A 9,752-nucleotide genomic window follows, 5' to 3' on the forward strand; every position below is an offset into this window, starting at 1 on the left:
GGGGGGCAAAACAGGCAAAATCCTTGTGAACCTCCGATCCAGGTGGGATTTTTTGCCCAAGTCTTTTGCCAGCTCTTCGTGGGGAGCATGCTTCAGGCTCCCCCATCCCCAGGGCAGGGGGACACAGCCTGGCAGCCCTGGCTCTGCTCACTGGACCTCAGGGGCAGGGCTGTCTTCTCCGTGGACCTCCCTGATGAGGCCTCGAGCCTCTGCAGGCAGCGGCCTCCTGCATCCCGGACCCAGCCCCGAAAATCCCGGGAGACATAGAAGTAAATGAAGGGATCAAAGCAGTTGTTGCAGGCGCTGAGCACCAGGGCCAGGGTGTAGGAGATGTAGGTGCCGTTGTTGCAGCCCGTGGGCTCCAGCAGGTGGTGGATGAAGAGCATCACATTGCTGGGCGTGAAGCAGAGGATGAACACCAGGAGGACCAGGGCCAGGACACGCACCACCTGTGCGTGGCTCCCTCCCTTGGCCAGCAGCCGCGCCAGGATGCAGCTGTAGGAGATGATCATGAGCACGAAGGGCAGGCCAAAGCCCAGCCCCACCAGGAACAGGAAATAGTAGCCAAAGAACATTTGGGTGTCCTTTTCTAGCACATCGTGGCACGTCGTGATGTTCAGCCTGGAGATATGGTGTGTGTGGGAGCGCAAAAGCAGAGGGCTCATGCCCAGCCCCACCAGCAGCCAGATGCCCACACAGATGCCCACTTTGCCTCTCATCCAACTGGAGCCCTTCCACAGGAACGGGTGTGCCACGGAGATGTAGCGCTCCAGGCCGATGCAGGTGAGGAAGAAGATGGAGCTGTACATGTTTCCGTAGAAGAAGGCCACCATGGCACGGCACAGGTAGTCCCCAAAGGGCCAGTGGTTGCCCAGGAGGTGGTAGGAGATCTTGAAGGGCAGCAAGAGGACAAAGAGCAGGTCGGCCCCAGCCAGGTTGAGCAGGAAGATGGTGCTGGAGCATCTCCTGAAGTTGGTGGCCAGGACCCAGCAGGCCAGAGCATTGGCTGGCAGCCCCACCAGCAGGACCGCGGAGTAGAGGGCAGGCAGGAGGCGGGTGCTGAGGGTGCTGTTGAGAAAATCTTCCTCGGAGGCCTGGGAGCACACGTTCTTCTCCTGGGGAGTGAGGGGGAGCAGGGCTCGCCCTTTCTTGGGCACTGTGGGGACACAAGAGGACACAAGGCATTGGGCTCAGCCGAGGGCAGGAGCTGTCACCTCCCTGCAGAGCCACCACTAAACACAGGAGGTGGCATCTCCCTGTCCCACGGCAGGGAGCCCCCAACACCCTGCTGCCCTCACCCTGCAGAGCTGTGCCCCACTCTGTGCCAGCCAGCACCGCAGCGGTGCCAGCCCAGCTGGGTGCCCTGCTCTGAGCCCGGACGGGCTCTGCTCCACAGCCCTGCTGCTGCCGATGTCCCTTGTCCTACCCAGCTTGGCACAACGGGGTCAGGAGGGCAGCACGGGGCTGGGATAGTCCCAGCCATGTCCCCAACTCCGCTCCCCGCCACAGCCGGAGACATCGCCTCATCTCCTGTGGTCAGGGGTTTTTCACTGTGTGCAAAGAACTAAAGCGAAGAACAGGAAGGCCCCAGGACACCAGAGAAACAACCCAGGATCAAATCCCTTTTCTGGCTTGCTCAAAAAAAAAAAAAAAAAACAACACCCAGACAGTCTCTGTCTCTGCACGTCATTCCCAGCTGCAGAATTTCTGTCCTGATGGTCCCCAGAACACCCTACCCCGGGGGGCTTTGGTTGCATCCAACGCGTCTCCCACAACCTCTGCCCCCTCTCCACATCCAGAGGATGGAAAATTCAGGTTACAAGAGCAGTAATCCGAATTTTGCTGCCAAAAGGGAAAATGCTGGCTGGGTTTCACGTCTTCACTCAGATCCTCAATGTGGACGCTGAGGGAAGGCAGCAGAGCAGGGCCCCAAACTCTCCCCATGTCACCTAGCCATCACCTCCAAGTGTCACGGGATGTGATATTGGGGTGTCCCAGTGAGGTGTCCCTGCCCTACCCCATCACCCCCAGATCCACTGAGACACTTACCTGAGGAGGGTTGGGCGGCAGAGCCAAGCCAGGCACAGCTGATCAGGAGGGTGACACAAGTAGCAGCAGATGCAGGTGACAGCAGCCGCCAGGACATCTCTGTGGAGTGACCACTGTGCCAGCCAGGTCTGCACAAATGGCACAGGGCTGGTGACACGGCAGGGCTGTCACCCGTCCCTTTCTCTGCTGACACCCCCCTTTGTCTCCACCACGTCACACCAGCATCCTGCCCACAACCCTGCGGTGTGGCAGCCAGACTGAGGCGTGGGGTGACTGTCAGTTGTCACCATCTGAGCACCTGAGGCACGCCACCGAGGGAGCGAAATTTCCAGCTGCCGTCACACGACCGCACACGACCGTGGGGAGGAGGAAGCGGCAAGAGGCAGCTGGAGGCAGCCGGGAGAACCACAGCGGGAAATGGAGCTGTTTGTGCCCCGTGTGTGGGACAGGAAGGTGGCAGCGGGTTCCCAGCCGGGTGACATGTGGCCCTGCCCCACTGCAGCACTCCAGGGCACTGGGCATCCTGCCTGCCCAGCCCTGCCAGGACCCACCACTGGGGTCAGGCTGACATGCTGGTGTCACAGCTTGGTGTAGATGGGCCACCCTGCATTGTCCCCTTCTTGTCACCAAAGTGGGCAGCTGGGTGACCTCCGGTCCATTTTTCCAGTTAAGAAGGGGAATACCAGAGCCAGTGACACATCCCCAGCCCACCCTTGTGCATCGTCACACACCAGGGGACCAGGACATGTGCAGCCAACCCCAGAAATGTCATGGGACAAGAAAGACGGGGACAAATGGGACAGTGGGGAGGGCCATGAGCTGTGCAGGAAGCACAGAGAGAAATCCAGACAGAAAGAGAAGTGAGCGATGAAGGGGGTGGGAGAGGGTTGGGAGGGGGACGGGGGAGACTCAGGGACTGGTTGAGAGCCCCTCATGATTCCAGGTGGCCCCCACTGAATGCCATTGCTCAGCTCTGTGCCCCTGTCCCCACAGCAGAGTCCTGCCAAGCCAGGGGCTCTGTGTCCTCATGTGATGTGGGACCCCACACGTCCCTGTGCTGGGGGCTGTCCCCTCAGTGTCCCACACGTCCCCACATCCCAGGGCCAGTGCCCCAGCACCCCATGTGTCCTATCCTGGGACCAGTGTCCTGTGTGTCCTCATGCACAAGGACTCGGTCCCCAGTGATTCCAGTGCTGTGTGCCCCAGCACTCCCCATGTCCCCATGACCCCCTGCCTGAAGACAGTACTCCCCATCACCTCATGTCCCTGTGGTGCTGTTCCCACACATCCCCATCTCTCATATCCCTGTGTCCCCATGTATGTCCCTGTCCTCCTGTCTCCCATGTCCCCATGTCCCTGTCTCACATATCCCTGTGTCCCATATTCCTGTCTTCTCTCGTCCCCATGTCCCCGTCTCTCATGTTGCCATGTCTGCATGTCCCTGCCTCTCATATCCCTGTGTTCCCACGTCCCTGTCTCCCCACCTACATGTTCCCATCTCCCTATGTCACATATCCCTGTCACATGTCCCTGTCTTCCCACATCCTCATGTCCCCATGTCCTTCCCGCTCATATCCCTGTGTTCCCATGTCCCCCTGTCCCCGTCTCCGTGTCCCATCGCCCCGCCCACACGTGCAGCACCGACCACCAGGCGCCGCTGCAGCCCCCGAGGGGCGGGGCTTGCTGGGCGCGATGGGCGGGGCTCCCCGGCAGGGCGGGTAAAGGGGCGGGGCCGAGGGCGGGGCCGCTTGGGGGCGCGGTCTGGGGCGTGTCCGTCCTTGTGCGGTGGGCGGGGCCTGGTGGGGCAGGCTCGTCTTGGGGCGTGTCTGTGGAGGGTAGGGGCGTGGTCAGTGTGGGGCGTGGTCAGTGGGCGGGGCGCGGCCGGCCCGGCAGTTCCGGGCTCCGCGCACGCGGGTCGGGGTGGCGGCGATCGGGGACCGGCACCGGGATCGGGATCGGCACCGGGACAGCGCAGCGATGCAGCCGCCGCCGCGCAAGGTGAGCGCCGGGCCATGCCGGGCCGGGCCGTGCCGTGCCGTGCCGGGCCGGGCCGGGCCACAGGGCGGGTCACCGGGGCCCGGTCCTGCAGCCGTGACCGAGACTCGCCCCCGGCGGAGCCTCCCGGGGCTGGGGAAGCGAGGCCGCGTTTGGGTGGCGCTCAGGACTGGGGGTCGGTGGGCACCGGTACCCGGGCAGGGCGGACAGCGCATCCCCGCACCCCGTGCCCGCCGCGGCCGCAGGGCTGAGCGGGACATTCCCGCAGGTGAAGCTCACCCAGGAGCTGCGGGTCCATCTCCTGGAGCAGCTGTCGGGCCTGCAGAGCAAACAGCAGCGGGACGCCGAGCTGCTGGAGGACATCAGGTAGGGCCCGCACAGGTGACACCCGGGTCGAGCAGAGAGCGGGCAGCTCATCCTGTCTGTGTGTCTGTGTGTGTGTCCCCGAGCTGACACCAGGCACTCATCCCACCAGTGTGTGTGTCCCCAAGCTGAGACCGGGCAGCTCATCCCAGCAGTGTGTGTGTCCCCAGGCTGAGATTAAACAGCTCATCCCACGTGTGTGTGTGTGTGTGTGTGTGTGTGTGTGTGTGTGTCGCCAAGCTGAGACCCGGCACGGGTGGGCCAGGGACCCGGCACGGCTCACCTTGAGCCTGTCACCTCGAGGTCATGGGCTCCATCACCCTCTGGGGTGGCCTGATGGGGACAGGATAGTAAGGGGGTGATGGCAGGGGGATGGTGGCAGCAAGTGATAGCAGGGGTAGCCCATGCCTGCCCCTCTCTGTGTGTCCTCTCTGTGTCCCCTCTCCCCCCAGGTCCTACAGCAAGCAGAGGGCCACCATTGACAGGGAGTATGGGCAGGTAAGGAGGTGCCACGGGATTCGGGATCAATGTTCCTGGGGGGCCCTGGCCCCATCCTGCCGGCCTGGGGCAGGAGCTGGGCACGGCCCCACGCAGGCAATGAGCTCGGAAATTACCCGAGCGTGGCTGCTCCGTGCTGGCCCCGGAGGGTCCAGCAGATGGCTCATCCTGCCAGAGGACCCTGACCACGTTCAGCACCCGCTGGGGGCTCTGCTGAGCACAGCATGGCGCAAACCTTGGGTGTTTTGGCAGCCTGGAGGGAAAACCTTGTGGGGGGAGGAAACCGCTGGGCTCTGCTGTCTGCTGGGTCATCGCAGGGCGCTGCTCTGAAATGTCAGTTTGGTTTTGATGTGAGATGTCCCTGCAGTGTTCCTTGGGGACATACTGCAGTAGAATTGTGTCCCCCCTTCCTGCAGCTGGTCATTGTGTCACTCCCCTCCCTCACACCCCCCAGGCTGGGGGTGACCATCCATCCTCCCCAGGGTTGGGGTCTTGCTGTACTTGGCTTTGCTGGGGCTCCTCTACTCTGTCTCTGTAGCCAGTGTCCCTCACTGATGTCCCTTTGCAGGTGCTCTTTCCCAAAAGCCACAGTGGGGGTGTCCTTTCATTGTGGTGGCTGCCCCCCCAAAAGATTTTGTCATGGAGAGCACAATGGGATTCCTGCTGATACTGAGCCACGGGGATGTGTCTGTGCTCTGGGGGGGCACGTGTGTGTCCCCAGGTCCATGGGGTGGGCAGCCGGGTGGGGAGCCCAGTTTTGGGCCCAGTGGGGGGTGGTGGGTGCTGGAGTGCTCGGCAGGGTCGGGCAGTGCTGGTGATGCCGGGTCTGTCTGCAGGCACTGCAGAGGCTGGCCAGCCAGTTCGTGAAGAGAGACTGGCAGCGGGGCCGTGGCGAGTCTGGCGACTCCAGGTGGGCTGGGGACAGGGACAGGGCTGGGGACAAGCAGCTGGGGCTTGCTGTTCTTGCCCATGACCCTCCCAGCTTGGAGATGTTTATTGCCAGCTAGGATTTGGGTGTCACTGGGATGCAGCTGTGGGTGGGATGTCCCCAGTGCCAGGGTCCTGCTGGGTCTGGGGGTGCTGGCAGTCCTGCTGGGCATCCCTGAAAGGTGTCACGGGGCAGGGAGTGCCTGGCCCTGTGTTAACCTTGTGCCCACAGGAGCGTGGCCGCTGTCTGGAAAGGTGTCATCGAGGGGACAGCGCACGCCGGGCAGGTCCGTGTCACCGCCTCTGAGAGCTACCGCGCCCTGGCCGCCGAGGCCGCCCGCAGCGCCCGCCTCTCCAAGGAGAGGACGCTCAAGAAGGTACCGGGGCAAGGACATGTCCCTGTGCCCGGGCAGTGGGGACAGCTGTCCCCCCCCGCTGACGCTCCCTGCAGGGCATCGAGCGGCTGCAGAAGGCGCAGGTGGAGCTGCTGGAGACGGTGAAGGAGCTGGACAAGGCAAAGAAGCAGTTCAGCCACCTGCGGCGCAGCAGCGAGGTGGCCAAGGACAAGGCGGCTGATGTGGAGGCGCGGTGAGTGGGGGACACGAGGCTGGGGGGCTGCTGTGGCTGTGGGGTGGTCTCACACCCCCTCCCATCCTCCTCAGCCTCCGCAAGAGCGACCGGCGGATATTTCACACCAAGGCCAGCCTGCAAAAGCTCAGTGCCAAGGTTAGTGGCGCGGGGATTGGCAGCATACCCACGTGCGGGGATGCAGGGGGACACAGGGCACCATCGCCAAGCCACACTGCCCATGTCCCCACAGTTCTCAGCGCGACTGGCTGAGCACTCGAGGCAGCTGGCAGGCGTGCAGAATGAGTACAGCTTTGCCCTGGTGTCTGCCTCTGCCCACCTGGAGCATTACCAGCGTGTGGAGCTGCCCGCAGCCATGCAGGTAGGAGATGCCCAGACCCCCCGTGCCCCTTCCCCAGGGTCCCTCAAAGAGTATCTCCCCACTGCCAGCAGGGAGGGTCCCGCTGGCACAGGGTCAGGGCTGGCTGTCCTGGGGGCTCAGGGACACTCCAGGGTGGGGATGTGGCAGTGCTGGGGGTGTTCCCATCTGCTTTCCCCCAGGCTCTGGACGGGGACCTCTACGAGCGGCTCCGGGAGCACTTGTCGGCTGCCAGCCGGACGGAGGTGGAGACCTGCCGGGCCACCCGGGACTGGTTCCAGGGCGTTGTGGAGGCATCCGCACGGGTAATGGCACTGTCCCCCAAGCTGGGTGGGACACGAGGGCACAGGTGAGCCCCCGGCCCCATGCCACTCCCCTGCTGCAGGTGTGCCGGGAGCAGGACCTGCTCCTCTTCCTGCAGGACCACCCTGCCTTCTCCCTGGCGCCCGAGCAGCGCTTCCAGCTCACTGGGGTGGAGGAGGTAAGCGGAGGGGGTCATTACAGCAAGGTGGGGTCTGCACAGCCAGCCCCTTGTCACCGCCGTGTCCTTGCCCAGGTGTGCCTGCTGCCACCAGCAGACGATGGGGCCAGCCTGGAGAAGGAGGCGCGGCGCTGGGCCACGCGGGTGGCCCGAGAGCACAAGAACAGGGCACACAGTGAGGAGGTGAGTGTTGTCCTGCCCCATGGGGCACTGGGGGGCTCAGGGAGGGGCTTTTGCAGCCCCTTCCCAGCTGCCACCACCCTCTGAGCTGTGGGTGCCCGCCCAGGTGCTGCAGCGGCTGGAGGCCAGGCGGCAGCAGGGGCTGGAGGCAGAAGTGGCGGCCGTGGAGCGGCAGATGGAGGAAGTGAGGGAAAACATCCGCAAGGCAGAGGTGGGACCCCCAGTCAGGGAGTTTGGGGTGACATCGAGATCTGTCACCCCCAGGGTGCAGGGACAGGGAGGGGTGGTGGCTGGGATGCTACCCTTGGGGCGTGGTGCTGGGGATGCCACCACCCCTGGGGATGGGGGCAAGGGGGTTGGGACACCGCCACAGGTGTCCTGGGGACTGTGACAATGCGTGGTGTCCCCAGGTGAGCCGAGTGAAGGCCGAGGCACGGCTGGCACTGCTGCGGGCGGCAGGGCTGGACGTGGACACCTGGCTGGCCGGGGCCATGGTGGGGACAGGAGAGGAGACCCCCACAGGGCTGGACCCGGCCGAGTTCGATGACTACGAGGACAGTGATGAGCCAGATGAGGACGATGAGCCTGGGCCTGCTGCCCGCACCTACCCCTACACCTGCCGGGTGATCTTTGGCTACCAGGTATGGCCCTGCCTGCCTGACCCTCACCCTGACTGCTGAGGGATGGCACCTCAGCCCCTCTGCCACTTTGTCCCCATCTTCTGCAGGGCTGCCAGGCGGACGAGCTGTCCATCAGCCAGGGCGAGGAGCTGGAGATCATCGAGGATGGGGATGCAGAGGAGTGGGTGAAGGTGGGAGGAGACTGAGCCCCCCTCCATACTGGGGCACACTTTTTGGAGGTCCTCAGGCTGGTCCCACTCTGGAGCCTGGGATGTTCACATGGTTTCTGCCTCCTCAGGCTCGGAACAAGGCTGGGCAGGTTGGCTACGTCCCCGAAAAGTACCTGCTGTCCCTGGGGTGTGACTCGGGTGCTGGGCTGGGCCCCCCAGGCCCCTGTGCCTTGCACCGCCAGCTCTCCAGCATCATGGCTGCAGAACTGGTGCTGGAGCCTGGAGGTGGGTGCTGGGCATCACCCCCACCCCAGAGAGGGGGGCGGGATCCAGAGGGTGCTGAGCCCGCCCCCGTCCTCCCTGCAGCCTGGCTGGTGCGAGCCCTGTATGACTACGAGGGGCAGAGCCCTGAGGAGCTGAGTTTCCCTGAGGGAGCCATCATCCGGGTGCTGCCCCGCGCCGCTGGCGAGGTGGACGATGGCTTCTGGACCGGCGACTTCGATGGCCGCGTCGGCGTCTTCCCCTCCCTGGTGGTGGAGGAGCTCACCGGGGCCCGGGAGGCAGCCGGGCAGGTCGGTGGCAGGAGGGTCATTGTGTCACCCTGGCACTTCCATGAGTGCCGAGGTGAAGACCCCCTTCCCACCATGCCCATCCCTCTTGGCTGTGTCTTCCCAGGAGCTGCCATCACCATCCCCTCCGCCCTTCTCCCCTCCTGGCCTTGCACCCGGGGCCAGCCTGGTCCCCAGCCCTGCTCCTGAGACAGCTCTGGGAGGTGAGTGCTGGGGAAACTGGGAAGGGGCTGGGAGAGCCTGGAAAGGCAGGCTGAGCTTCTGGGCACTCCCAGGTTGCCGACAGGATGGCACGGGCAGCGGGCAGAGTTCTCCAGACCTGGCAGCCACACGCCTGCGGCCAGTAAGTCCCTTCACAGGGATGCTGTGACCCCAAAACCTGCCCCAGCCCTTCTGTAATGGAGCCACCCTTGTGTTTTGTGTGGTCTGAAGGGGGATGAGTGGCCTCAGTATGTTGGCACCACTTCTCTCCCTTTCCCCCTCCTCTCTCTCTCTCTGCAGCTCCGTGCGCCGCCCCCGCCGCCCGGCAGAGCCCCCGAGCCCGACCCTGAGCTTCACTTCAGCTGACCCTGTGGGTGCCCCCAGCCCCAATCCCCCAAAAAGCTTTGCCTGAGCAAACCACCACAGGCTGCTGTCCCAGCAGCCTGGGCTGCTGCTGCCCCATGCCCCGAGCTGGTCTCTCCAGGGGCTGCATCCTGCCCAGTGCTGCTTGCAGAGTGGTCCTGCATCCCAGTACAGCACCCAGAACCCTTTTTTGGGGTGCCCAGTGCCACAGCCAGGCCCCATCTCACCCCCCTCTTGCCTCCACCCTTCCTGCCTGGCATCACCCGTGCACTCCCAGCCCTGGTTCCTGGGGGGCTCATCTCTGGACCCTGCCAGCCCCCACAGCACCTCCCCACTGGCAGGAGCGAGCATGCGGGGCTGTTCCAAATAAATCAATAAATCCCGCTGGCC

At 64.2% G+C, this 9,752-nt stretch overlaps 2 protein-coding genes across 5 annotated transcripts; one reads left to right on the top strand and one right to left on the bottom strand.

The window, feature by feature from the left end:
- Positions 1-14: 14 nt before the first annotated feature.
- LOC121354930 (proteinase-activated receptor 3-like) lies at positions 15-2,245 on the bottom strand. Its single transcript, XM_041470011.1, has 2 exons — positions 2,050-2,245; positions 15-1,156 (listed from the first exon to the last, which is right to left on the bottom strand). Exons 1-2 carry the CDS (start codon positions 2,144-2,146, stop codon positions 93-95), a joined length of 1,161 nt encoding a protein of 386 aa, XP_041325945.1. The 5' UTR covers positions 2,147-2,245; the 3' UTR covers positions 15-92.
- Positions 2,246-3,590: 1,345 nt separating this feature from the next.
- On the top strand, positions 3,591-9,735 carry FCHSD1 (FCH and double SH3 domains 1). 4 transcript variants are annotated; one of them, XM_041469929.1, is made up of 19 exons: positions 3,591-4,047; positions 4,290-4,410; positions 4,860-4,905; positions 5,742-5,815; positions 6,065-6,209; positions 6,284-6,420; positions 6,495-6,558; positions 6,653-6,781; positions 6,961-7,083; positions 7,164-7,259; positions 7,335-7,442; positions 7,546-7,650; positions 7,850-8,080; positions 8,167-8,250; positions 8,358-8,514; positions 8,596-8,801; positions 8,905-9,001; positions 9,074-9,141; positions 9,300-9,734. In XM_041469929.1, exons 1-19 carry the CDS (start codon positions 3,606-3,608, stop codon positions 9,363-9,365), a joined length of 2,499 nt encoding a protein of 832 aa, XP_041325863.1. In that variant the 5' UTR covers positions 3,591-3,605; the 3' UTR covers positions 9,366-9,734. The 4 variants fall into 4 exon arrangements, with proteins under 4 accessions (XP_041325863.1, XP_041325853.1, XP_041325880.1 ...); XM_041469946.1 differs by having other exon boundaries at positions 3,902-4,047; positions 4,313-4,410; positions 9,300-9,724; XM_041469919.1 differs by having other exon boundaries at positions 7,164-7,442; positions 9,300-9,735.
- The last annotated feature ends 17 nt before the right edge of the window (positions 9,736-9,752 follow it).

This window comes from Pyrgilauda ruficollis, unplaced genomic scaffold, assembly GCF_017590135.1.
Source record: "Pyrgilauda ruficollis isolate IOZ18807 unplaced genomic scaffold, ASM1759013v1 scaffold105, whole genome shotgun sequence".
NCBI lineage: Eukaryota > Metazoa > Chordata > Aves > Passeriformes > Passeridae > Pyrgilauda > Pyrgilauda ruficollis.

Coding starts and splice junctions, on each gene's coding strand:
- LOC121354930 (XM_041470011.1), bottom strand. CDS start 2,146: ATGTCCTGGCGGCTGCTGTCACCTGCATCTGCTGCTACTTGTGTCACC. Junction 1,157..2,049: donor TGCCGCCCAACCCTCCTCAG/GTAAGTGTCTCA, acceptor GTGTCCCCACAG/TGCCCAAGAAAGGGCGAGCC.
- FCHSD1 (XM_041469919.1), top strand. CDS start 3,606: ATGTCCTTCCCGCTCATATCCCTGTGTTCCCATGTCCCCCTGTCCCCG. Junction 7,443..7,545: donor ACAGGGCACACAGTGAGGAG/GTGAGTGTTGTC, acceptor GTGCCCGCCCAG/GTGCTGCAGCGGCTGGAGGC. Junction 8,802..8,904: donor CCCGGGAGGCAGCCGGGCAG/GTCGGTGGCAGG, acceptor GTGTCTTCCCAG/GAGCTGCCATCACCATCCCC.